This window comes from Megalops cyprinoides, chromosome 15, assembly GCF_013368585.1.
Source record: "Megalops cyprinoides isolate fMegCyp1 chromosome 15, fMegCyp1.pri, whole genome shotgun sequence".
NCBI classification, from domain to species: Eukaryota; Metazoa; Chordata; class Actinopteri; order Elopiformes; family Megalopidae; genus Megalops; species Megalops cyprinoides.
Genome location: NC_050597.1, coordinates 27,164,095 through 27,191,908, shown reverse-complemented (window position 1 = coordinate 27,191,908; position 27,814 = coordinate 27,164,095). Strand labels below are relative to the sequence as shown.

Sequence of the window (27,814 nt, the reverse complement as noted above, 5' to 3'; positions counted from 1 at the left end):
GGATTAAAAGTAGAGGGTTTATCGATCACAGCAACAAATCTGTGTTCCTTAAACGGCAAGTTTAACGAATTTACAGTTCAATGCAGGCTGCTTTTGCCTTCTCCTGGTTGAGCAGAGGACGCAGTAAGGGTTCGGGATGTGGGTCTGTTCCCTGGTCCAGCAGGCCGTCACGCATGCTTCTCTGAAACCGAAAGAGCCCCCCCCCGCTTCAGGTTAGGCTGATCTCCGATGACTCTTTGGCCTCGACCACGCGGAAGACGCCGTCCTTCTCCTGCTTCCGGTTCTTCTTGGCTTGGTCTAGAACAAGAAGCGCTTTCAGTCTGAGAACACTTTACGGTATCATTGGAAAAGTTTCAATTACAGGTGTTGAGTCAGTATAGCTCTACGACTTGGTTCTTCCTACTGTTTTATTTTTAATTACTTTTCGTTAAAGCTTAATTACTGAAGGCACCAGTGTCCCACACATAGAATGTAATCATGGACCTCCAAGAGGGTGAAAACATGCATATCAAGGTTTTCTTCATTTCTAACAGTTCAAAGGAAGTCCACGCTAGAGCACCTTTTGCCCTCTGGAATTAGCTGAACTGCCCTGCTGTAACGCTGCATTCAAAAAGCTAAAGGTCACCCACACAAGTCCATATAGAGAGACAATACGAAAAGCTCTGGGGAAAGCGGGGTAGCTTGCGTTTAAATAAATGCCGACTTCCTGAAATCCGATCGCTGGTACATACGCACATCTTCATGTGCAGGTAATGTAATGGCAAGTCCCCCGCCCCCCACAACCCTGATCGTGTTCTGGGAGCATCGGGCAGGGAGAAGGAGCCACACAGAGGTGCGCTCTGGCACAATGTCCTGACATTTAGCCTGAGACGAGGGCATTGGTATACGCACCCAGCATGTCGCTGCGGTCCAGCAGAAACTCCAGGTCCTTGTCACTGATGACCTTTCCCTTGGTCCCTTTCACTTCCCTGGAAGGAAGGGAGAAAAAAAACAGGGGATGACGAAAGAACAAGCCACTGTTCCAAAATACTCAGTTAATTCTGAGGTTGGCAAATGCTGGCATGCAAACAGATGTGCCAAAAGCTTGAATTCACCTACGCCAGTGGCTACCTCTGGCACAGACCAAGGTGGGAGCTCACCTCTCGTAATCTCGGGATTTCAAGAGTTCCGTCAGCTCAGCGAGGTCCATGCAGGACTTTGACTGTTGTTTGAGCTCTGCTTTCCCTCCCTTGAACTTGTCTGTGGAGAGGACAGTCGAGCTCTGAAAGGGCTGCCAGAACGGGCTCCCCCCACCCACGTGTAACACAGCCTACCAGACAAACATGGCACCGCCTGCACAACGTGATTAGGTTTTTTTTCCCCCCCCAGTTGGTTTTTAGGAAGTTTCTACTTTGTAAAACTCCTCTGAGCATACTTCTTCACTTCCGTTTTTGAGTGAATGCTTTGATAAGATAGCTGGCCACCTAACATTTACAGAGGTCCGGCATTTAAATGGCACGCCATTCATGAAGCCGATGCTTCTGCCATAGTGTAAGGAACCAGTAAACTCCCTGAAACAAAAAAACTAATTCCTATGCTCATCTAACAGGCAAGCCATTTGAAATAAGTCACAAAAACAGACATCTAAAGAACAGACTCTAAAGACTAAAGTGTTTTTAACAGGGTTTCAATTCACCCGTATGAAACAATGGAAACATTCTCAGGGAAGTGAATACTTGCAGGAGATCACTTAGCCACATACTTTTGTGGATGACCATCTTCTCCAGCTTCCTCTTTGCGGAGGCCTTCTCCAGGATCCTCTGGTCGATGGTATTTGAGGTGATGAGGCGGTACACCATCACAGGCTTGGTCTGGCCAATTCGGTGACACCTGTCCTGGGCCTGAAGGTCCGCCTGAGGGTTCTGAGAAAGTAAAAACCCCCACCACGTCAAAATGAATAATGGTAGGGTTTGCTCTTGAAATTTAAGGGCAGACATTTAAGGTCACGTAAAGCAGAACATACAATTATAAAGAGAATGGAAAGGTTAAAAAAAAAAAAAAAAAAAAAAAAACAAACAAACAATCTACTGCTAGCTAAAAGATCACCTTTCTTTTGATTTTAACTCAAAGGCCAGAGGCTCAAAGTATTCCTACATACTACTGATGCAACTCCTTCGAAATATTTTGTGGAGAACAGCTCCATTTGAAACATGTCTCTTCAAAAGCCGAGTGAAGTTTCTCATTTTCTCATGAAAAGTGGAGTGAGGTACTGCATCAGAGCTTATAAGGAACTACACTTGACGATCATACATATTTACATAATACTGACATACATGGAGCAAAATACACACAAACCAGACTAAGTAGCAGAACGTTAGCATATGACACAGATTCTGCCATAAAGGCAGCAATCAGCAAGACAGACTGCTGTTCTTGAGGGCATACCCAATCACTGTCGAAGATGATGACTGTGTCGGCAGATGTTAGGTTGATTCCCAGCCCTCCCGCTCGTGTGCTGAGGAGGAAGAGGAAGACCTCCGGATCTTCGGAGAACTTCCTCATCTGGAAAGGAGAAACCCGCATGAAGGCAAGGCTCATGAAACAAAAGCTGGACACCCTGTCCGCAGAGGCATCACAGCCGTGGGCGCGGCCACTCACGTTTTCCTCTCTCTCAGGGTACGACATGCTCCCGTCCAGGCGGCTGTACTGGTAGTCTCGCAGGTAGCAGTAGTCCATGAGGAGATCCAAGATGGAGGTCATCTGGCTGAAGATCAGCACCTGTCAAACAGGAACGCGAGCGGTGGAACCGGGTCAGAAGCTGAGGCGAGGTTTAGATATACAGCCCCTTTTCATAAACAATCTAGAAGTGTGAGTGCAAACTTATTTTTAAACTCTCAGTTAACGTCAGCAGACCCACTTAAATGTGAGCGAAGACGTTACCCAAATTTATACATCTCAATGCTATAGATATTACGGTTGCTCCAGGTTCTTCCCTCCACTCATTTCCTACTTTCAATATTGCAAGACACTTCGATGTCTCCCTCCCTGAAAATGACCTTTGCAGACTTGCTTGAGGTGGTGTCAGATGAAACTCAGCGCTACAGTGCTAGGCACTGGACTTGTGCTTGCTGGAGTATGAGGCTTTCTGTGCGAGTGTCTGGTCAGCGCTCACCTTGTGGCCCCTCTTCTTGAGCTCGGGGAGCATTCGGTCCAGGACGAGGAACTTCCCTGACGACTCCACCAACTTCTGGTCAATCTGTGCCCGTGGGATCCACAGGGGGGCGCCGTAGATGCAACGGCAATATATCAAAATGACAATGTAAACCAAGCCAGCCGGGAAGCCTTGCAACTTTTACAGACTGAGAACTACTTATAACTTTACTAAATGAGGGCACCCATCACACCACAGAGCCATAAAGAGTCATAAAAACTTATGACAAATAAGAGTCACAGGGCTTGTCTATACAAGTACAAACATACGCATGCTTTATAAACATGGAAACATAAAAAGTATACATTATATTATTTTGGAACAATATTTACAAAGGTAGCAGATACTGCTTCTCAATGCTATAGTCAAGGGTCAGTATAGCGTCACTGAAGTGTACCTGGAACTCCTGCGTGGCGGGGTCAAGAGGGTACTCGATCAGATAAGGATGGTTACAGCATCTCTTCAGAAGCATCAGAATGTTCTGGAGCTTCAGGGTGATCTGGGCATCCAGGGGCGACTGAACGTCAATCACGGGGGTGCTGCTGGAGGGAAACCACTGGTTCGCTCAACCTCAACCCTGATTACCAAGTGCTTGCTTCAGTTAAAACCTGCCTGCTAATGAGTCACTGTGACTCAACATTAACCCTGCGAGCAGTGTCCTGGAAATAACATACATTTCAATTAAAATTGTCAATTCATTTTAACATTAAAACATGAGATTACAGCTTTCCGAACCTATCAGTCCATTAACGCCTTAGATAAAATGCTTGATTTTGATAATTGCACAGATTTCAGTATATTAAAATGAAAGAGATGGCATGAAGACAATGCGGATGAATGTCTTTCCATAATGCTTTATTTTAACCTCATTTCTCCCCCTAGTGGGAAAAGAAGGTACTGCACAGCTTTTGGTTGAGAGACTGACCTCTGCTGGAGCTCAGACTCTTTCTGCATTTTCTCCAGGTACTTCTCCAAGTCATGGGCGGCGTCAGGGTTCCCCTCAGTGTAGTTCACCCTCCTCGCAGTCCTGCGCTTCGGCCTGCCGCTGGATGTCAGCTCCACCGGGGCAGAGTCCTCCTGCAACAAGACCGCACTGCTCACAGACTCACATCACGTGTCCATGAAAACCCATCCCTCCAATTACACAGGGGCATTCTGGGACAGGGGCAGGATGACTGACAGGCTGTGAGCTGCCTGTCAGAGCTCAGTAAATGCATGCCTGCCACTCAGCTGGAGAGAACATTAAAATGAACTCTTAACCGCGCAAGTGGAAACCCTGAGTGTACAAGGGCTAGTCGTTAGTGGGGATCCGATTTAAGTCTGTCCCTCAAATGGTCCCTGCTCGACACATTCATTTAAATTTTAATTAAATTATTTTTAATTAATTTTAATATTCCTCTATACATTTATGCAAAACTTACTTTTACAAGATGCACTTCGTACTACTAAATGTAGTTTCTCGACATCTCACTTTCAAAGATAGGTCTCTTGGTCCCTGCCTCTCATTTTAAAAAATGAGAATGTAGTGTGACGTACTCCACGTACACTAAAAACAAAAACAAAAATCTAAAGACGAGGTATGGAAAGTTGGTTGGAGCCATACCTTCTGCTGTCCCAGCAGCTTGGAGATGGTTTTATTGACCACGGCTGTGTAGAAAGACTCCTGCTTTGGGGTCAGGGGGGCATATACCACAATCTCTTTCTTTGGGGGCACTTCCAACGTGACATCAGTCTTCAGCCTCCTCAACAGGAAGGGGGTCAGAATCTGGGGACCAAACAATGCCAATCCCCTCAAGAATCTCAGCAAATCAGAACAGTTTTTAATCCCCTTACAAATACTAAATAAAATATTAAAATATGAGCAGAATAATCACTTAACGGTTTTCAACAACCAATCCATCCTGGCTACTTACCTGATGAAGCATGTGTAAGACATTCTGCTCTCGTTCTTTGGCGACGATATTTTCAGCATCAGAACTGATGGTGCTGATATCGAACCAGGACTCAAAGCTGTGGAAGAGTGAGAAAAATGCAATCACTCAAGGCAACCGGCGCGCGAGCCAGGACTCGAGCCTGACAGGAATTTAATGGAAGCTTCCCGACGTGTCTGAACGGCCTCTGAGCCTGACACCCGGCGCATTCGCCAACTTCTTTCACGCTCTGCGGCGCTGCAGCACCTTGCGACGCCTCCGGAATATCAAGGCTGTTTAAAGAACGCGCAAGGGCAGGCCAGCTGTGACAATCGTTCACAGCAGAACACGGTCTGATTCAGACACGCAGGACTCTGAATGCACTCTCCGCCATGGGGGCTTGAGAGACTTTACCGCTAACACAGCAGGGGTGTTGACGGGAGTGAGAGATTAAGGCTCTCAAATCTCAAACATATGAGATTTTTCTATACGTGGAGGACAGTTGGGAAAATAAAAAAAACCTACCCATTGTAACAAGGCAACGTGTTTCATAAGATTGTAACATATCTTGCAGAACAACATACGAACAAATCAGGACAACACTCCAGCACTGTGATCATTCATATTCCGCACATGCCTGTGGTACAACCGTACCCAGGCACCGTCTCAATGCTGGCAGACACACGTTCCCATCTGAAATTCCCTTCTGGCCCCCTTTTGGTGGTACCTCTTGAGGTCGTCGAAGACATCCGGCAGCAGGAAGTTGAGCAGTGACCAGAGCTCGGCCAGGTTGTTCTGCAGGGGGGTGCCCGTCAGGAGCAGCTTGTTGTCAGTGGGGAGTGCTTTTAGCTCGCGCACCAGCCGGCAGTTCAGGTTCTTTATCCTGTGGCCCTCGTCCACGATCAGGTACTTCCACATGAAGCGCTGTGGAGAAGGGGGTGTGGGGGGAGAGGTCTTAACTATGTGGCTGCGTGTTTGTGGGTCAATCCATGTGCCCTGATAAAAGAGCAGCACCAGGGCACTAGAACTCCCACAAAGGCCTTTTACTCCATGGTAAAACAAACAAAAAAAAGGTGTTTTGACATATGTAGTCATGTTATGAATGCAGTCTGCACATGGGCTTAATGCGCAGAGGGTAGGCTTGCTTATGAACAGGTGCACACTATGAGAATGCATTACACCTATTCCCATCCCGGCAGACAGCAGGTAGGAGCTGGGCCTACCTGCATGTACTTGCGGTCGATCATAGCCATCTCGAAGGAGGTGACGACCACAGGGCACATGTTCAGCGGCCCTTGGGGCTTACGGATCTTCTTTATCAGGTGCACCCTCTCGGCTTGTGGACCGTGGTACAGCAGAACAGAGATCTGAGAACGCAAAACAGGGCAGGGTAAGGAGCCAGCGAACAAAACAGCAAGTGGCCTGGACCGCATCTGGACCACAGACCGTGTCTGATACACTTAACTACCAACATGACAAATGCCTACAGTGGATGCTGAATTGGTAACAAGAGTAAAAAGAGTAACATTATCATTTCTTTAGAGAGACTCTTGGAGATAAAACCAAAGAAGGAGAAAACAGTTGTGCTGGGCCAAATTTGGGATCAATCAAAAGAAATCAAGACACATTTCACACTGACAGTGCTTAACAGAATTTGTTTTTTGAAAGTCCAAAAAGTCAATGAAATCTCTAAATGAGGTGGCTGCTAACTACTCGGTGCTGAAAACGGGCCCTTTTAATTTTTATGACTCGGTGCCTTTTTTAAAGCTCCGTCGGCATCGGGGTCAGTGATGCTTCGCTATCCCGTCGCTGCCCGAAAAGCACGGGGTGAGGCGGGTTAAACCGTTTGCCCTGGCTCACCTGTGGCGCGAAGCGCTTGAATTCGGAGATCCAGTTGGGCAGCGTGGACAGCGGGGCCACCACCAGGAAAGGGCCCAGGACCTTCTTCTCAATCATCATGGCCACGTGCGCAATGCACTGGATGGTCTTCCCCAGGCCCATCTCGTCCGCCAGGATGCCGTTGATCCCGTTCTCCCACAGCATCTGCGTGCAGAGGAAGGTTCCGGATAAGAACACCGCTCTCGCTCTGTACGTCAACGTGTACCTGCTCTGCAAGCCAGACACTCTCTCTCTCTCTCTCTCTCTCTCTCTCTCTCTCTCTCTCTCTCTCTCCCCCACACCGATTGAGACCAGTGGTGCAGAACAGCAGCTAACTAAAGCTGCGGTTTCCGTCCCTAAGCTTTCCTTACGGAGCATGTCACACAGACAAGCTTCCAGGCAGAAATTCTCAAATCATCGCAGGAAATAGAAAGCCTGGGATTCAACGACTCCTGAGGCCTCCCTGTGATGACACAAGTCCTTCCTTGTTTAGCATTATGGTTAAGTGCATGTCTTATGGGTCGACATCAGCAGCCGCTCAGAACAAAAAGCTGCACACAGATGTTCCTGAGGATTGAGTCCGTAAACCGCAGCTCAGATGTGCTGCTCACTCGACCATCACTTCAGGTCAGGTGCTGCATAGGAACACTGACCCGTTACATCTGGATGAGCGGAGAGTGAACAGTGATCATTGGAGCCATGGAACAGATCGGCTCTCCCTGTAGTTTTTGCTGTAGAGTCACATCTATGGCACTCACCCTGAGCCACTCCATGCCCTCCACTTGGTACCACCGCATGACCCCGCCGGTGAAGATTGTGGGCTGCTGGGCGGGCACCGGCTGCCCGTTGAAGGTCCTCTCGGGGTCCAGCATGTGCTTGGCGTTGTCCCGCACCGCCTCCGACAAGCGGCCCTTGATGTCAGAGTTGGAGTCGCTCATCTTCTCTATGTCTTCTGCCTCTAGCTTCCTGTTGCTGGGTCCCACTTCCTGTGATCACAGACACCGCTTTGCCACTTACAGAGGTGGTGCTACACCCATGCATCCTCACTGCAGTTTCTCTTTGCTGTGTGAATGTGCACGTTTAATCCACAACTACGTCAATTCCACATAAAACAAGAGCAAATAATGAACAGGTGAAGTACACAAAATATGAACTTACTGGGTCATCAACTTTAGCTTTTTTGGCCTTCGACAAAATTTCCTGTATGAAAAAAAAAAGCGCTAAATTATTTTAGAAACTCAAGAAAAATAATTTAAGACTAATGCTTTCACAATAAAATGCTTTCAAATGGACTTTTCAGTAAGTCAGCGTTTTGAGAATGAAAGAAATGCTACCTCTTTGGACATCACGTCTGAAATTTTGTAGTCTTCGTCTCGTTCCCTTTTCTTCTTTCCAGCTGAAAGAGGTGCATGCCAGGTAAAACGAAATGGCAAAATTATTGGCTTGATTTCTTATCTTAAAGGCTGTACATAAAATTCCTGCGATTACTGATCAAGACAAAGCTAAGCACTGCTCAGGTAAATCTTTCTGCATGAAATTCTGAGATACTGATAATGAATTTCATACCTTTCTCATTCTTTTTGCTGTTGCCCTGCGGAAAAAAACAAAAAAACAACATTTATACAGAGATACAGCACAGAAACAGTTAAGAATGCCAATTTCCACTTGAACCGCAAAAAAAAATATATTGCTTCCAACCAAAACCCTGCTTTAATCAATAGAAACCATATTATTCACAAAGGGCACATCGGCTGATTATAAAAAATTCAATAAAATTATAATTCATGTTTGACAAAGACAAATTTGACCTGCTTGCTGGAGTTCATAACCAAAACATTTCTTCATCCGCATACTAAAATGCCATAAACATTACCAACGTGTGCTTTGTCAACACATATGCAATTCATTATGGCAATGGAACGTGAAGTAGAAGTTTAAACAGATTTTAATAGACGGGTTAAAGAGGTGCTCACCTTTTGCTGAAGTGCCAACGTCTTCTTTTCCAGTTTCTCCTTTTTCAATTTCTCCTGGAGGTAGCATTGCAGAGATCACCAGTTAGACCCCGGCAAATTCAGACACTTTGTGGCTTTCGCATCGTTAAGAGCGTACGCCCCTTTGTGCAATGGTCCATTTCCCCCAATTTTATGCCGGAAGCTAAATTGTGCCTTTGACCGTGCTGTGATGTTCTAATCGAAACTAAACAAGCAAAGCCTCCCGTTAATTTTCATTAAACACATTAACAGCAGCTTCCCCAGATTTAAGCGCCTCCTTTGTGGACAGAGGGAGGGATAAAGGGCCCAGCATGGTGCCTCTGTCTGCATTCCTCTGCACCTTCAAATTTCGCTCCCTGTCACTCACTTTGGGTCTTATCCCTCAATTTAGGATTATGGCTCTGAGGTGGAGAATTCCCTGAATAGCTCTAGCTAGCATGAGATCAGTGTTCTGACACAATCTTTTAAGTAAAATATGATAGCGTTACTTACTCAAATATTTTCTCTACTAGATTTACAGGTTTTTACATTTTTAACTTACCTCCTGTTGCTGTTGCTCCATCTTGGTAAGCAGGAATTTGGAGTAGATGTTACTCTTCTCTAACAAGTGCTGCAGTCTCTTGAAGCGCATTTCATGGGAGTCCTTCTCCCATGACTCTCGAGCCTTAGTTTAAAAAAAAAAAAAACAATGTTGAAACAATGTTGCAGAAAGAACATAATGTCAATATCAGAAATACAATACCATTTTCAACAGTCTATTTAGGCATTCAGGCCAAATCGAGGCTTCGAACCACCTGGAATCTAGAGTTGATGTTGGATTCCACCGCTATGTACCCAAGTGCATGAATGATTCCTGTCAGAATGTCTAAATATGACCAGTTATGAGAAACAAACTAATCGAGCTAGTTGAATAGTTAAGTGTTAGCTGAGTAAATACATACACAATGAAATGCCAGGAGTCTGCAGTTTTCTAATACTTTTTAAGAAATACTTTTAATAATATTTAAGGTTATGATTCACTATGCAGTGAAATTCAGCAGGGACAGCTTCACTTACAAGCCACCAAGCTGTCCATCTCCAGCCCAGAAAATTGCTTAATAGAAATGTAATTTACGTTTTTAACAGCAATTAGCTACCAACTAACTGGGACTGACAACAAGCACAAGATTGCTATCTATCCAGCTTTATTCTTTAAACCTGTCCTTTCACTACAAACTGTAGTTATCTGGTTGTTAACAGTGGGCAAGCTGTTTGATGGTGATACCTGCACACACAGTAGTCTGGGCACACTGCTCACAGGTAGGTCATGACAGAGTAAAGGTGTGCACTGTACACAGCGTGCCAAAATACTGTATGTGGATCTGCTTGTACAATGGGGCCTGTGCCGTATACAGGGGGCTTAATTCATGGTTTGCTAGCACACATGCAACATTTGGCTAAACAATAAAGTGGTATATGTGCTGACAAGCACCAAATTTGAATTACAGGTATTTGAATTTGTATTTCTCATCCCAGAGCTGAATTTAGATCATTTCAGTTAATGTCCGCAATAATTCAAACTCTGAAGGACAATTCAATTTATTTCGACACCAAAATTATTTTCAGGTTTCCCATTAATGAGGAAGTGAGAATTAGTAATTAAAATGGAGGAGAGGTTAGCTGGATAAATCAATCTCATCAAGAGAACAGCCCTCAAGGAGCAAACTTAACCGCAAGGTGATCACCCCTTGGCTATTATTTCTCACAGAACCACCCTGAATGCTTGTGAACAAAAGAAGGTGCTGTCATGCATGGAGAGGCTTACCTTTCAAGTCAAGACAAAAAAAACTTGGAAGGAAAACTATGATGTAAGAACCAAAGACTTGCACCCTTAAGCATTAATACTGTCGAGAATCCAACTCAGGAAATAAAAGGGCAGCAACACAATGACTTTAATAGCCAAAACTATAAGCAGCTTGGGTTCAGGCAAAGATAATATGCTCACGTGGTTACCGAACTAAACACTGCCATTAACAACCACATTCTCAAATTAAGCACTGTTCAAATGTGTCACAATAGCAACGTGTATCGTTTCCTTTACTGTCTCCTACCTTTCCACGCCCTCGGGCTAGTATTACAGTGAGTTAGCTGGGGCAGTCCCTACCTGAAAAATACTGACTGAACACATAGTTACCTTCGCCATCATTTCTTTCTCCCTCCTCTCGCCTTCTTCCATAAGATGTTTCTCCTCCTCCTCCATCTCCTTGGTGATGACCACTTCTTCTGTGTTGTCGTCTCGCGTGGTGCTTGTGGCTTCTTCCATCTCATCCTCTGCCTTCACACTCGGGGGGTCTGAAATGATTGCGGAGGTGTCTTACTCGACTCCCAACACACACGCAGTACAACAAAGCGGGACCAATCCAAACTGCAATGAAAACTCACCGCTCCGCGACGTGCCGTCCTCCATCGCAGTGCCTTGCGGCTCCTCGGACTCATTCGGTTTGGGACACTGGGGAGAGACGCTTCGTGTTTCTTCTTTGATGCTGTCACAAAAAGAGAGTTCAAGAGAGCCCTGAGTTACTGAAGTCGCTGGTTAGCTCATTCAGTTGAGGGTGTAGACTAGAGGCTGCTCAATGAACTATTTCTTCTGTTACCAAACAGCACGCAAACCCCCTCGACTTTCATAACCATCCTAACTACCTCGCTTTCATAACAAGTGAGCAAGCGGTTAGTTAGCTTCCTAGACTACCTACTATCAAATTCCAGATTGAATACTGGCCGTATCGTAACTCTGTACAATTTCTGTAACTGTTCAGTGTTAGCAGTTAACCCTAAACATAGCTACTGGGCTAATAAGTTAGCCATCGTAAAGACATTCATCACCATGAATCAGCTAACACGCTAGCTAGTTAGCTAGCTACCAAGTTAGCGGTACCCTGCAAGCTGTTAGCAAGTAAACTTTTACCTCCAACATTACCATGACGTTAGCTGGTTAGACAGATAGCTAGCTCAGTACCAAATAAACTCACTGCCTTATTTTACTTTGACATTAACAAACTAAGCGTACATGCTGCATGTGAAGCGAAATTTAAAACATACCCGTCCATTTTAACTCCAAAACGTGATGAGTGCAGATTGTAGGTCGCTATTAAACTTTAAGAACTCGGTCCCGGTTTAACAATAAAAGTTAAAAACTAACTGTATGTTTCGACAGCCGGCAATGAAACTCTACATGAAAGACAACCCTAACACACCGGCTGGCATTCACACAACAGTCTATAAGAAAAAGTTCACAGCCAGCTGGCAGCCGTCAGTAATATCTATAGGCTTATCACATGAACGAAATTATCTTTGAAAAATGCTGCAGAGCAATCTGGCGTCGCAAAGTACGGATATCTTCGGATATTTAGCTCGTTACCAATATATTTCTTTGAATACCACGCTGGACACACAAATCATACCCACCAACCTACCAATGACTACAGTCTAAGTGGAGGGAGGCAGGGTCCTTCGTGAGATTTCGCGCCAATTTCGGAGCAACCAATTCACAACATAGGGGTGACAAAACATTATCTGTTACTTTAATTTAGAATTCCGAGCACGCTGATCAACACTGACATAATATAATAATTTAATTTACACTCTAAACATTTTTTGTGTCGCACAATCCCAAACTGAATATCTAAATAGATCTGTGGCAGCAAAAAGTATTTCAGTGTACCCCTGATATGTGAAAATGACTAAACTCGGGCTCAATAATATTTCCCGCGAAGATAAAGTTGACAAATGATCAAAGGAGAGCCGAAAAACGCTACCTGTACCTTGAAAGGGTGGAGTGTATCATAAACCATACTGCTAAGTACCCAGCCGTGTGTTTGCTGCTTAGCTGGACACCCTCAGTACGAACGTAAAAAACGACATTACGAATGACAATGTCTGTCATCTAAGGATGTTGGCCAGGGAACAGAGGGGCAATTATCTGCATCTCCAGCATTGTCCTACTCATTTATTCATACCATTATTTCTGATCATTATTCTCTGCATAATGAACAGAGATAGCACCATTATTCCCTAAAGTGCCGTCAACCATATAAATTAAAAGCAGTGCTCTATCAAACCTTTTAAAGGCATTTACCCGCGCCATTTTTTTTTCAATAATTTCAATTTGCTACATACTGGTTATAACTGTCTTTCTTTGTAACTGCTCACTTGAAAGTTTTAAAATGCATGTAAGTGTTGCTGAAAATGTTAGTGACTCATACAAGCAACATTTACAGTAAATTGTGTAAGTTCTTGTGTGTAAGTTATGTACTGATGTGTCTTGCCTCTCTGTCTTTTCACATTTTGTCAGCACTGCATTCAGAAAGCCTGATAATAAATCATTCAACAACCAGTGTTATCAGATTTAAGCAGAATTAATGAAAGGAAGGGATTGTACAAAAGTTGGCCACACAAGATAAAGCCATAGTTAATGTATCATAAACCTTCAGAAGTCAGATACTGCGTCATAAGGTCACACAAATGACAGAACCTGGACCGTTCTGAAATTTCATCCTCATTCTTTTCCATCTTAATTTTCCCATTAGATCATTGTGGATTTCCCCTAGTAATACTGCCATAGTCTGTCCTATTTGAATAGCATAAACTTGATCATATATGATAATGATCAAAATGTGTTCTTTGCAGTTGCAAGTTATATGCCTCCTTTGCCCAAACTTCTGCCCACTAACACTGTGATTCTAACTCCTATGTTGTAGCATACAGGGAACACCAACACTTTGATTACATTGTTACAGGGACATATATAATAATGAAATTATGATTATTTCAAAGTAAAATTAATACGATCCAAACTGAATCAGCATTATTATTGATACAAAATAACTAAATCAAAAGCAGAAACTTTAAAATGGAAACAACATAAAAGCACTGCATCGGGGCATTCTCCTGAACACGCAAAAGAACCGTCCTGCAGAATATGAATGAAAATGGAAATGAAATGAGTGTCTGTCTTAATGTACCGAAAAAGGGAGATGAAATGAACAGTACTTATATGACTAGCCAGGTGGTTGCTGGCTGAATGAGCAAACTCACTGATCTAGTAGTCTTCTCACTGGCCTATTTTGAGAGTGAGGTTGGTTGAAACATGGTCATGCTTCTCCACAGTGTCAAATGAATTTGTGCTTGTGGGAAATTTGACTTGGTCAAAAAATATTGTCTTGCAGTTGTAAGTGTAAGCAGTTGTGCAAGTGTAGCATATATACATATATATGTGTGTGTGTGTGGTAATGTGGCCTAAATTGTCAGCTGTAAGTTGGTATCAAAATGTCATCAGGTCTTTGAATGCCAAACATGTATGTGTAAACATATAAAGAAGATATTATTTGTACATGTGAGTAACTTGGTATTTCTTATGCTGAAAGTGATACGCATGTGTTCATGTTCAACCACAAGATGGCGAGAAAGAGCCACGACTGAGCTGACTGTGTATCATTCTACCATATTCTACCAAAATAATCACATTCCAGTGGACCATGCTGCTGAATATGCACCTTTAGAATGGTTGACATTTGTATTCATTTACATTCACATATTTTCATTTGGCAGGCACTGTAATTCAGAGAGATTTATGAGAAGTGCATTCAGTAGGGCTCTGCAATTAGCTGCGCAGATACTGAATCATTAGTGTCATCCTTTAAATGTAGTGCCACCTTGGCACTCTTTGCTACAATGGGAGTAAGTGCAGTCATAGGATGTACAGCCTTAAGACTATTACTGTCACTTTCCACTTTCCATGTATGTATCACCGCAACATGCACCCTGTGACTCTGGAACCAAAGTGTGTTCTCACTGTGATTATGCCAACCAGAGCTGAACAAAGCTGGACAGATTCACAGAGTGTTAAATGATCTGAATGGCTCATATCACACTCTGTAGCTGAGCCAAATAGCCTCATAACATAACATAGGAGTCAATGACCACATGTGCAGGCGCTGTCTCCAGGTGACATACACTTTGAGGAAGTGCTTTGGATCACTGGATTCTATTTGTGACACGAAGGATGGCAGGGATAGGATTACCAACTGTTTTAAATGTAAGCAACAACACATCAGATTACATTTGTTGTGAAGTTCCCTTTAATTAAAAATGCTGCTCAGTCTCTCATCCTGAAACAAAGCATTACCGGAGTCATGTCTGTGCATGTAAGTTAAGCCTAAGGCACACAAACAGGAACACCTCACAGATAACATTACATGTTACTATAAGTGACGAGCACACTCGAAAGTTCAAATGAAAATGAACCGGAAGAAACATATTTTATTGTTTGGATGGACATCTGGACACACAGAACAGAAGAACAGCAACTTTTGTCCACTTTGTTTGACAGAGACAATTCATCTTGTTGCTTCATCCCCAAATGCTAGAGGGCAGGAGTGAGGCACAGGTTCAGCTACTGTGCCTCTGGAGCAGTTTTTGCAGTGCCTTGCCTTGTGCAGTGGCACACTGGTCATCTATTACAGGAGGCACGCAAACCTACCACTGTCTGGTTGCCAGGTTGGGTACTGCAATCCCATATCCTGCTGGTGTTTAAAGGCAACACAAGTAACACTGTATCCTTTCTGCACCTGGTTATGATCAGAAACATGGACTAAACTCCATGCCATGGACTAAAAATACCATACCCAAAGAGTCATTACTTTTAATGATAAAAAAAATACTAGTTTTCAGAGTGAATGCAAGACTGTGATGCAAAGTTTTTTTTAAATGACACTTAATCGTGTTCATTTTAATGATGTTAAATTGAACATGATGTTAATGATGAAATCTAATGATGTTAGATTGATTGGACCTCAAGCAGGAGCAATGGTGAATGCCACACCATTTGGGAAAGCTGCTATGTTTAGGTAGGCTTATATTTTAACACCATCAAAGTAACTTGTGTTTTCTGCCCCAGATAAATAGCCTAATTAATTACAGCTGTCACACATTGCTCACCATTGTGCACATGTGCATGAGAAAAGAATGAATGAATACTTTACTCTCCCAACTGGGAACGCTGCAGACCACATTCACCACATTATTCTTGGTATTTTCTCTGCCAGTATAATATAGTGCCAGAGGCACTAAAGCACAATAAGATGGAGAGTTTTTTAAGAATCCAAATCTGAATAAATCAGGCAGATATGGAGCAGCTGACAAAAAATCTGAAATGTAGGTCAAGCTGGAGACGCCTGCAGGGCAATTCCTTTAGAGAAAGAAAGGATCTTATGGGCGTTTGTGAGAAGCAGAGGAATACAGGCCTGGAAAACACACCTGAGGGACCCTGTGTCAATATTGACACAACGTTTCTCTGTGTTATCAAGATATTCGCTCGCATTAGTTCATATGGCATGCACCAGACATGTTTCATCCAGAGATACAAACACAGACTTAGATTGGGATATAGTTTTGGATATTGTTCATCTTTTAAATATTAATAATGGACTAGACTAATATTGTGAAAGATATAAACTGTGTATGGTGTTGAGGAAAAAATACCGGCAAAATTGAAACAAGCACGAAGTTCTGCAAATAGTTACTCTATACTGCACAGCTCTGGATCAGAGTCTTTCTCAAAAAAAGCAAACAGAAATGAAATAGAATAGAAAGTTATACTTAAAAAACAGTGAGACTGGCATGATTTCATGACCAGTTTTTTTTTTTTTTTGATAAGATCGCAATAAAATCTCCTTGTTCTCATTAAAACAAGAAAAAGTTTTAACTACCCCTCAGAGTAGCCCTCCTTGCCATCCATATCTCTTCCTCACAGCACTTCTGGTTCCGTATACTGTTTCATACTTGTAAATATTGATGCATGCTCACATTTATAAACATTTACAAATGTAGAGCCAAAATCCTGTTTTCCTGGGCCGAAGACACGATATCTCCTTGAATGACACCATTTGCCAAGCTCATAGACACATTCATTGGCTGCAGTGATAGACGAGGGAGTCATACTCAGTCCATGTGCTGTGCAATTAAAGTGAGAAAGTACAGTGAGATAAATGGAAACTAAAATTCATCAGGTTTTGGTCGCGCCAAGTAATGTTAATTAATAGTAGAAATATGCCTGGGACCTTGGCTGTGACATCAACCTTAACACCCTGTCTCTCTTGAGAATATAGAAGGACCTGTTTAAAACAAATCTTTCAACAATTATCTCTGTATGCCTGTTCCCCTACTAATCAGTTTGTATTAAGCTGATTGCTGCTTTGACTGTGTGTCTTTCATCTTTCAGTCTCCCACAACAGGAAATGATTAGAAAATTCCCAAATAACTGTTTTCAACGTCACGGTGTTGAGCATGCTCGATGGCAGAAGCAGAGATATACACAAATTATACACTTTACCGAAATTGACAATTGATTTTAATACTGTTAATTTAAAACTGTTAATTTAACAATGACTAACCTATCACACACTCATCAGCTGTGAAAGGGATCATCATGCAAATATGCTTTTACAAACACATCATACCACATTTTACCTCTTCAGTGACAGGCCTCAGTGTCTCCTTGTTCTGCTTCTGCCTAAAGCACCATGCATTTAGCTGGTACACTATCCACCACAGAGCCCTGATTTTTTGTTCCTGATGGCCAAGATGATACAATGTCACTCCTGTACCTTGAAAAATGGATATTTCTGCCCCACAGCACAATGGAATCATTCTTCTCATACATCACAAGCTGCCAGAATCACGACTGCGACCCTGAGGTATCTCCGTGACGTGATCAGAGGGCCTGAATCCAGTACCGGACCTCAGTGCTACAAAGTCACAGCTCAAAGACAGCCTGGCTCCTCTACTAGGTTTGCAAAAAATAAGGGGTTTTGCATCCTTTGATAAATGGCTGCATTGGTATTACTTCGACTGGCATCACTTCCAGATTTGATAAGTGTCATTTCACATGCAAATTATAACCAGGTCTCCATTCCTGGGTGACTTTAAGCATCGTATATGTGACTATTGATCAGATGTCACCTACAATAACTTCCTATTTTCCACTGCAACACAAATTAGCAGATATAATGTACATTTAATCCTTTCAACATAATGCCCATACAGTAATATACAGGTGATGATGGCAGCAGTCAGTTTAGATGAACATTTTTATTCCCATAGGATATCTCTGCGGTACTGACTGTGGACATTACAATCATGTTAGGCTTTCACGTTATTTTAATGAGATAATATCAAATGGAATTCTTCAAGAAAATGATGCAACTCCTAAATCTGCTTACTGTCCAAGTGTTGTGTATTTTTTTGGCAGAGAAATTCAGGTGAAGCAGTTTGTGCAGGGATGAAAATGGTCGTGTTCCATGCTACACACAGGATACAAACCTAAAGTCTTTTTGTTGCAAATCCAGGCTAATAATCCCCACTACTCTAAAATTTAAACATCACCTAGAGCTGTTTGATGAGAAACCTAAAAGCCTGTGATGTAAAAGGTTATTAACGTGACATACTGACAGTTGTATAGTATGTTCAACTAAATACTTTCTTTTGGCTTCATTTTTGATTGTTTATTGGTGTTTTCTGGAATAACCCACGCATAAATTAATTTAATATAAAACTCCAATTAGACACAGATGCTGAGTATAATTGTACTGTAAAACACAGCTAATTTTTCTAAGGAAGCCCTTGGTTCTCTTTCAGTTCATTGCCATTGACAGTATTCAAGAGGACCTGCAGTGCCTTGAAAAGCCTTGCACAGAGTTCACTGGTCAGGTTTTTTTAAAAAAAAAAAAAAGTCCCCGTGCCTCTGGACAGGGATTAGAGGGCAAGGAGAGGATTTCTAAACCCCCGTTCTAATCTTCTGCTCAGGAGGCAGGAGGCCGAGGCCCCCGGGTCCCTCCGAAATTCTTCACGCTTGATAACGACGGATCGATTTACAAGACAGCTTTTGGATGGGGAACAGGACTGACTCTCGGCTGCCCCATCTTATCTGCTCCTGGTGTGTGTGTGTGTGTGTGCCTTGTGTCACGTTTCGTTTCAACAAATTCCCCAGCCTGCATCATTTCCCCCCTCAATTGGGGAAGATGTGTGTGTGTGTGTGTGTGTGTGGTGGAGGGCAAAACACTGAGCCAGAGGTCGAAAGAGGGAGCCATCATAGCTGAGATCATTGCAGAGCTATCAGCTCACTGTGAACACTCTTTTGTTTTTACGTCTATTTTTCAATCGGTTACTTTTTCCAGAGGGAGAAAGTGCAGTCTGAGACCATGTGGCTTTTATAGACTCAGCTGCTGTGGACAGGCCACATTATGATATTAGAATTAGAAATAAGACTAAGTCAAACAGCTGAAATCTGCTGAAACCTTCGAGATCACATGGCTTATTTGCTTGTGGCATACTAGCAGTGACCATATTCAATTGCATATATTTTAACATGTTACACACTCAGTAAAGTCAGCTAATGAATAGAAGGACATGGTTAGTGAATTACTCTCTCAAAATGATGTCATTGCTTTCAAGCCTCACTGTAATGGCACTGCATTGCATTCATCTCATTCGTAGACTTGCCAGATCTTTCAGACTATAAGACACGTCTGGAGAACATATAGCATGTATGTGGAGGGGAGAGGTTTGTCCTCATGGTACATTTTCTTGCTTCAAATGCTCACAGATAACCCTGCCCTTTGATAATCCCGTACAGTGCTGGCCTCGGGATCCGGCTAGCAAGGGCAGCGCCCTCTTAAATTGCATTCTCAGTTTCAAAATAGTCTCAGGCCAAACCCCTCTCCCCACATGGCTCTTAAATTTTCTCCTTCTCATTCTTTTTTTTTCCTCTCCTCTCCCTCTTTTCAGCTGAGGGAGAAACGGCATCTTCTAAATGCAAACAGGGCTTTTTCCAGTAAATAGAGTAATCCGCTGCCACTCATGCTGCTTACATTCCAGGGTGTTTATTCCAGGCTGGACTATTTAAAACTGCGCATGTTGTGAGAAGCTGCTGCGGGGATGGGGAACGGAGTCCGCAACTGTTTTTGTTAGTGTTTGGCGGGCTCAGGTTGTGTAACCACCGCTGTTGCGCAATCAAGGAGGCCCACGGAAAGCTAAACAAAAAGGTCCGCCCCAATGGTCAAAAGTAAGAGAGAGAAGCTATTTATTTTATTTTGATTTTTTTTCCCGCCAACCTGATTTACTCAAGGGCGTATTTTGAGCTGAGGTTACCACTTGGTGACATGACTCACATGAGCCGAACGCCACGCATCGATATTGTCATTCAGCTTGTGAATGTGTGGTGCTGCATTCTCCTGAGGGTATCTCGGGATCTATGCCTTTGGAGGGCCTCATTGTAACATATGCCATGATGATAGTGTATCAATGAGGAATAATGGCGACTGCCGAGCAGCTGGGACTTTGGACCCCAGCAGCAAGAAAGACAATTCAGGCAGCCTTTTGGTCCTGTCAAAATTCTCTATTCAGAGTTTCACGCAGGCTGATTTTCTGAATGGCTTTACGGGAGAGAACGTGCTTGGGTTATCGGGAAGGTTATCATTGAAACTGGGTAACCAATAAACACATGGAAATGGCCTATTAACCCATTTCCATCAGCGCAGCACCCTGTTTGTTAGCTCAGTAACAAGCTCCTTGGGTGTGTTGTCTTTCACCCTCAGGAAGGTTATTGAGTGGCTACCGACTTGTACTGCTATAGCCAGGGTAATGTATGTAATCCTTACTATCAATAATATTCTTCAATATTCTTCAATAGAAAGCTCCTGTTTCTGCCTTTGGTCTTGTAAACGCATCTCCCTATGGTTAACGAAATGTGCTGTCTCTTTTCACAGCAACGGCCATGAAAGCTATCTCACTCCGACATTGTTACTTCTGTCCTCTATTCTTGAGGTCTTTTCATCTTGCTAAGTCCAGGGGAATTCAGCACGCTGAAAATGACGGCCTTTCCCTTTTGCTGCCACCACATCAATGCCTTCTTATCCATCATAAATCGGGCTAAGGCCGGGGCCCCCGTTGATTCGCTTTGATGAATATGGGCCTGCACGTTGCAGGCTCATGTAACAAGGGGACCGTTCATGCATTGGCCGTGAACTTGGCGAGAGGAGACGAATGAGAGGACAGTCGCTCCACCACGCGCGGGCAGCTGGGCGCAGCGGGGGGGGAGGAAAGGCGAGATTCTGCGCAAGGCTCCCAGCTTTCCAATTAAACAGATTCAAGCATGTGTTTGTTACTTAGATCTTTATGAGATGCTTCTTTAATTTCAGAGCTCGCTGACAGAGCTGTGATGTCGGCGGACTGTTGAAGAAAAGGAGCATCTATTTTGGACAGCACGTGTTGAGGCTGGATTGAGTCTGTGCCGTTATTCCTGGAGGAACACAGTGCATGATGATTTTTACTGCAGCCATTTGGCCTATGAATTAACCTGGCCGACTAATTATGGTCTTACACTATTTCTTTATAGAAGGAAGCATAGAAAATATATATAAGCTTAATTTGTGGGTCTTTCTTCTGCATAGGCGCAAAAAAACTCATTCGTTGCACTGATTGAGTATTACATGATAAAACCACCATCCAACAACTGCGGTTAACACCAGCTCTGAACCAACAACACTGGTGAAAACAAATCCTTAAAGCAAGTTGATATTCAGTGCAACATATGCAATGGCGAGGAGCAAGGCTCATAACCGAAAAGTTGCTGATTCAATTCCTTGCCGGGGTAACGCCGCTGTACCCTTCAGCAAGGTACTTAACCCAGAATTGCCTCAGTAAATATCCATCTGATAACATGCAAAAGTTGTAACTTATGTATATTGCTCTGGATTAGAGCCTCTGCTAAATGACAACAATATAATGTAATATAATATAGTATAGTAATGCATTATAATATCTAATGTGAAAGAAGAGCTTTCAAGCTTTTTTGTGACTGCCAACACTAATGCTAATTGCAAGCACCATACAATAAGGCCAAGCTAAGTGCTGTTTCACTCCTAAAGAGCGAGGTCATGAAACATAATTTGCCTCAATATTGTTGACTTATCTGTTTGCTAAGCTTAGGCATTGTACATCCTGGTCCTGCAGTAACATTGTCCAGTTAAACCAATTACTGCCTTGCTGGCACTAATGTTGCTTCTGGCCTTTCTTAAAGAGAGTTCATAAATCTGACAGATAGTGGCTTTCCAGGAACAGGGTTAGGCAACTATATTTACACAGGGGTAAAAGGCATTATGCTTTCAATTTAAATGTTAACCCATCTTTTCAATGTACCTCAGAATGCTCCATCAGGAACACAAGAAGGATGCTTTAGTGTCTAATCAAACACAATGGTGTTTACCCACGAAAAAAGCCATCAAAGATTATTAAATCAGAGGAAGAAGAGAGAGAGGTCATTCCTTGATCTGAGCCTCTCCTTAGGACAGAGTTCAAAAGTTAGGAGAAAAATCTTATCTAAGGGCTTTAACTTGTCAGCAGTTAAAATAAATATAAGGCCCCTCCCACCTCATGTTTATTTTCAAAAGGAGAGACACAAATTGAGGTTAACACAGAGGCTGAACAGATCGCAAGAGTAATCCTTCAGGAGAGAGGAAAAAATAAATCCCAAATATCTGTTATCTGACTATGGAAACCAAGACATTTAAAAGGACTACAGTCACAATCCCATTTGACAATCCAGATGCTGTTAACAACTAACATATGAATTGCCAAAATGCAGTACAGGAACATTTACGAAATATCAAACTGACTTTCAACTTTCTTTGTGATCTTCTCAAATTCACACTTCCACACACTTCAAGTTGTTTACACTGAACAAAGATATAATGGATCAAGTATTCAAGAAGACAGCCATTTCTCACCTTCCTTTACCTATCAATAGTAATCTCCCAATTTATCTGCTTATTGGCAAGCTATCACACATTGTAATGTGTTTTGAAAACTAACCTCAAGCACTGTTGAGGTAATCCTCTGCAAGGAGGGGGCTTAATTATCAAACAATGCACCTTGCATTGCTTGAGTTCACAAGGTGCTAAAGTTCAATCACATCTGATACTTTTGTTTGGCTTTGACACCCTCCAAGTCATATTTTTAAGGCAGTCCATTTGTTTTGGAGTAACAGAGGCCAGCTCAACTTGCTGAGATCGGGTCCTCTGTGAGCAAGCGTAAGGTTTAATAATGAAAAAAAAAAAACTCCTGGCCTCCACCCTCTCTCATCTTTCACCGAGTTCCTGTAAATTCCGTGCAAGTTAGAAAACTGACGCCTTTATTATGGGAAAGCCAGCAGCGCAATCATACCTTCGTTGTAAATAAAAAAAACAAGCGGGGCATTCAGAAAAACAAAAAATATCTTGGCGTCCGTATTCTCTGATCCCCCTTCTAGCAGCAACAAACAAATTGCACTTAATGAGTTATTCTTAGGTTAGTCAGCGTCCACTTTCTTTAATGTTCGGCCACTAATTGTCTCTGAATTCTCCCAAGGAAATCGGGCTGATGCTAGTGCCAGATACACTCCCGGATATTGTCTCTCATCTGGCCAGAAAACGGATGAGGGGAAAACCGAAAAGTGAACAAAACACAAACAAAATGCAGAAACCCGGGAAAGCATCTGATGTTTGGTGCGGCCTATGTAGGTAGTGTGCGGTGGGTCCTTAGATCTGCAGCTCCCAGTTGACTGCTCCATTTGATGTCTCTGTGGTGTTTTCCTCCATTAAAGGAAGTGGGGAAACAAAGGTTCACACAGGGATGGAAGGGGTATTTTTGCTCCCTGATGGAAAGTATGTGTCTGGCGCAGCTGGGAGGACCGGAGTGGAGAACGTGCCGACGCTAACACATGTTATCCGCGGTTTCACCATCCGGCTGACCTCATCCAGGAGGATAACCTGAACAAGGCACGCTCAAAATAAAAGGGAAATGACAAAAGCAGGGAAACAATGAGCCAACGGGACGCTCCGATCCTTGAATGATGTCACCAAAATATGTCTGCGGGGCCTGATGTGAAAGTCTGTGAATAAAGTTAGTTTCCCTTTTCCCCTAAATCTCCAAGTGCTTCAAGAGGATAAACTGAACCCAAATAGTAACACCAGACTTGAAGTCACAGCAGACGTCCAATAGGTGGAGACATGTTTAATTAAATAAATCATTCCTTAATCCAAGCCAGATGTGTCTCTATCATTTTATCAGCACAAGTAGAATTAATTCAAAGGAAAGAACAGAACACGCTTGGAATCGCATATGGTTTTATTTACCCCAACCCTCCTCCGGACTGCATAATTTCATTAATATGCCAACATACACAGCACTGAAGTCATTTCTAAACATTTTCTTGGTCTCTCGTGCCCCGACAGAAACTGGAATTTATCAGGAGCACAACAGACTGGCCTGACATTAGTAGTCCTTTGTTGTCAGTTCAAGATTGTCCAAAAGGATGCAAGATTTAGCGGAGCCAATATCTATGCGAAAAGCCGCTACGTTAGCTGAAGACAGGCTGGGAGTAAACAGGGAGCCGACAAGCAAAATGACAAGGAAAAAATATGGAAATAATCAGTGAGCGAGAAACGGAAAAGAGATGGCACTTAAACCGCGCAGGTGTGTAATACTGCAAAACACATGGTAGAGGCACAAATAAAAACATGTAATGCTGTGATTTGAAGTGAAAACCCAGAATTTGCAAGATCTCAAGAGTCCCAGACATAGCCTCTTTCATCCCCGTGCTCTTCAGACCTTTTATGTTCACCTGGTTCACCGGTTAATTACAGACCTCACCTGTTGCTACCTCACAGGCCATGCAGGCTCATACAAGTTTAAGCGACAGCGTCCTGGCCACCTGTGCACTTAATAGCTCCCTTTTCCTCAAATATTCAAGAACGTTTCCTAAAGAGTAGTCATAATTCTTTAAACAACTTTCTCAGTATTGCATTACACTTCCACATTTCTCATTTTTAGTGTATACCTTGTCAATGCACAGGTATTCTCCTGCAATATAATAAATATCATAAATTATTCTACTTTTAGTTTACTTCTATATGTCAGTCTGAGCTTGAAATAATTTTTTAAGTTTCCTGGCACAATTCAATTAGACAGTTTAACCAAGAGAAAGTATTTAGTTTAGTCAGGATGCACCAAGCACACCCACCTTAGGGGGCCTTCACAAGGGTAATTCATGAATGCTTCGCATACCCAGCCACACACATGCAGTGAGTTTATTTTTGTTCTGTGTTTCGTGAAAAGAATCCACAGTTCTCTTTAAATATATTTGTTCAAAGTCTTTATCATTATCCCTACACACAATAAGAGGAGTCCCATTGTCCCTGCCGGTCTCCCCAATTGTATCAACTGTCCTGCTCAACTTATCAGTGTGTCACCTTGTACCTCTGACAGGCTCCTCTGATTACTCCAGAGAGGGAAGTACTGTACATATGCTTAGTAGCTTCTCACAGTGCACGCAGACATTGAAATATAGATTAAGAAATTAAAAAACAAATATATGCTTGTCTCTCAGCAACCAGCAATATCACTGGGAGTTGATGCAAAGTATACCTGTAAATCTTATTAATATTATTACCCGCATTTACAAGCCATATTCCAAACTGAACTGTAAAGATAACAAAGGGATGAATTCTTCACATATGGCAAAGAATGTAGCCAAAATCAACAATGGGGCCTTACTCGTATCTGTCACAGAGAGCGGTGCCTGAGGGATTGGGGGGTGTAATGTATATCCTGAAAGCGTGTGTCAACTAGTCTCTGTGATGTCATGCTTTTAGAACGAATCTGACTAGAATTAAGCAGGGCACAGAAAGTGTCATTCATGACACCTGCCTGTAATTAAGCTCTCGCTATGAAAATAACTCTTCGTTTCCCTCCATGCCAGACATCCACACAATGCTAATACTGGCATAAAAAAGGCTTTCCATTCTTTGTTTATTTGGATAGCCTTAATTCTTAATAAAAAGCAAACAGACATGCACATGATAGCTTAGTGGCGACATGCAAGCCAACAAAACTTTCCACAGATACACAAAAAACATCAAACTATGCATTCATAACCCTAAAGGGGATTGCAAGACTAACTGATGACATCTATGATCATAATTAAACCGTGAAAAGGGCACGTACATGTTTAACATTTTCATTTATATTTACTTTCTGGATTTTGGTTTTACGACTCAGGAACAGAGTACATTCTTTATCTGAAAGTTGCAGAGAAACAAAGTGGTCCATAATATCTGTATTGTATCGACAGAACAAACAAGAGATTGCAAAACATGTTAAGGTGATAGTCTTATGCAACGATTTTTATTAGTTAACAAGAGTTACCCCACGAGATGCATTTTAAAAATGCAACAACAAGTGGGAAAGAACAAAACAGCATGTGGTAAGTCCCCACAAGTTTATCAAAGTCAATATTACATAACGTTCAGAAACACCCTGTATTCAACCTGCAGTGATGGCGGCCTCTGAGATCCAGCACCAACAAAACGCTCAGAGAAAACATCCCATCCGAAGTTTCTGAGCAAACAGACTTCTGCTGCCAGCTTTTCATTAGCATGCAAAAGAGCATTCTCCCAATGGATTCAGGGTACAATATCTTATTTCTTTTGGCCCAAAGTCCCTTTTAGCACAAGTCACATTTTCAATCACGTGACAATACAGGAACATTTCTTCAACATCCCCAACTGTGGCTGGGGAATTTCGGATATGTTATTCAACATGTCAGCATCATCACAGAATAAAGCAAGAATGAGTGGCAGTCAGCGACAGCGGATTTATCTTTGCATCAGCAATGAGGTTACTCACGCTGAATGTTGTGAATCTATTCAGATCGGCAAACCAAATCCGTTCGTTCGGAGATGATGAACAAGAAGTCCTCAAGGCATCCACCATTAATTTGTAAAGGTTGCATGTCTGTGGTGTGGTTTTGTTTTAGAAGTGCTTAGAATTGCATTCAATCAATAAAATCAACTACAGTACTAGTTTTGTGCTTCACACAACCTTATGAATTCTGTCCTACAGACTACAGCTATGAAAAAACAAATCTGGCATCAACACATCTACAAATATTGGTTGATATAACTGATAAAGGGGCGTGTCAGCAAAAAGTCAAATGAGTATTTATGATGGGTTTACACTTTGTTTTCAACAGGTGGCTAAATGTTTTGTGTAAAATCTGGGCATTAGATGATCTAGAGTCTGAAATAGCAATCATAAATATGGAACATATAAGGGGATGAAGTCCCAGCTCCCTTAACTATACATGTACATATGTGAATATAACATACTGTGCATGTAAGAATAGGTATAGATTGTTGCGATATCAATACAGGTCACTTTTGCATAGACTGTATATTGAAGGATATGTTGTTTAAGTATTGCATTTTTGAAAACAGTTTGACTAAGATGACTACAAAATGACAGTTTGTAGCGTATGGCATACAAAAATGGATTGTATTTTGGATGATATGTTCTACCATGTGTGTACAGATATTCTTTAAATGTTATTAATGCAAACTCATGCACACTCTTGCATTGCAAATACAGTACAGAGGGGAATATTCTGGGTTATTCCTCCTATTCTTCACCTGTTGTTTCCAACACGTTGTCACAGAGCCCGTGGACACAGTTGTCTAAACAGCATCTGAAACTGGCAAAAGGGTCTCCTCAAGCCTTCATGGAATTTATTATATTTAGAATCTCATCCTGACTTACCCCATAGCCCAGCCCAGCATCAGTTGTTTTCCCAGAGCAGTGAGAAAAATTCTTGGAAAATAGTGCTAGTTTCACAATGGCTGATCAGCTAGTCCTCCTACTCTTTTGGGTGGAGAGAGGTTTAAGGCATAAGCCTTGGTATTGTGGCTGCTGTAAGTGTGTGGGCACGCCTGTAAATT

The 27,814-nt window shown here is 42.5% G+C and overlaps 1 protein-coding gene across 1 annotated transcript; it reads right to left on the bottom strand.

The window, feature by feature from the left end:
* Positions 1-27,710, bottom strand: hells (helicase, lymphoid specific). The gene is made up of 23 exons (XM_036546812.1): positions 27,636-27,710; positions 11,391-11,491; positions 11,143-11,300; positions 9,511-9,633; positions 8,952-9,005; positions 8,545-8,569; positions 8,313-8,374; positions 8,137-8,178; positions 7,737-7,964; positions 6,961-7,143; positions 6,324-6,467; positions 5,828-6,024; positions 5,104-5,200; positions 4,794-4,955; positions 4,116-4,267; positions 3,588-3,729; positions 3,152-3,235; positions 2,638-2,757; positions 2,425-2,541; positions 1,742-1,901; positions 1,140-1,239; positions 892-968; positions 1-297 (listed from the first exon to the last, which is right to left on the bottom strand). Exons 1-23 carry the CDS (start codon positions 27,653-27,655, stop codon positions 209-211), a joined length of 2,637 nt encoding a protein of 878 aa, XP_036402705.1. The 5' UTR covers positions 27,656-27,710; the 3' UTR covers positions 1-208.
* Positions 27,711-27,814: the final 104 nt, after the last annotated feature.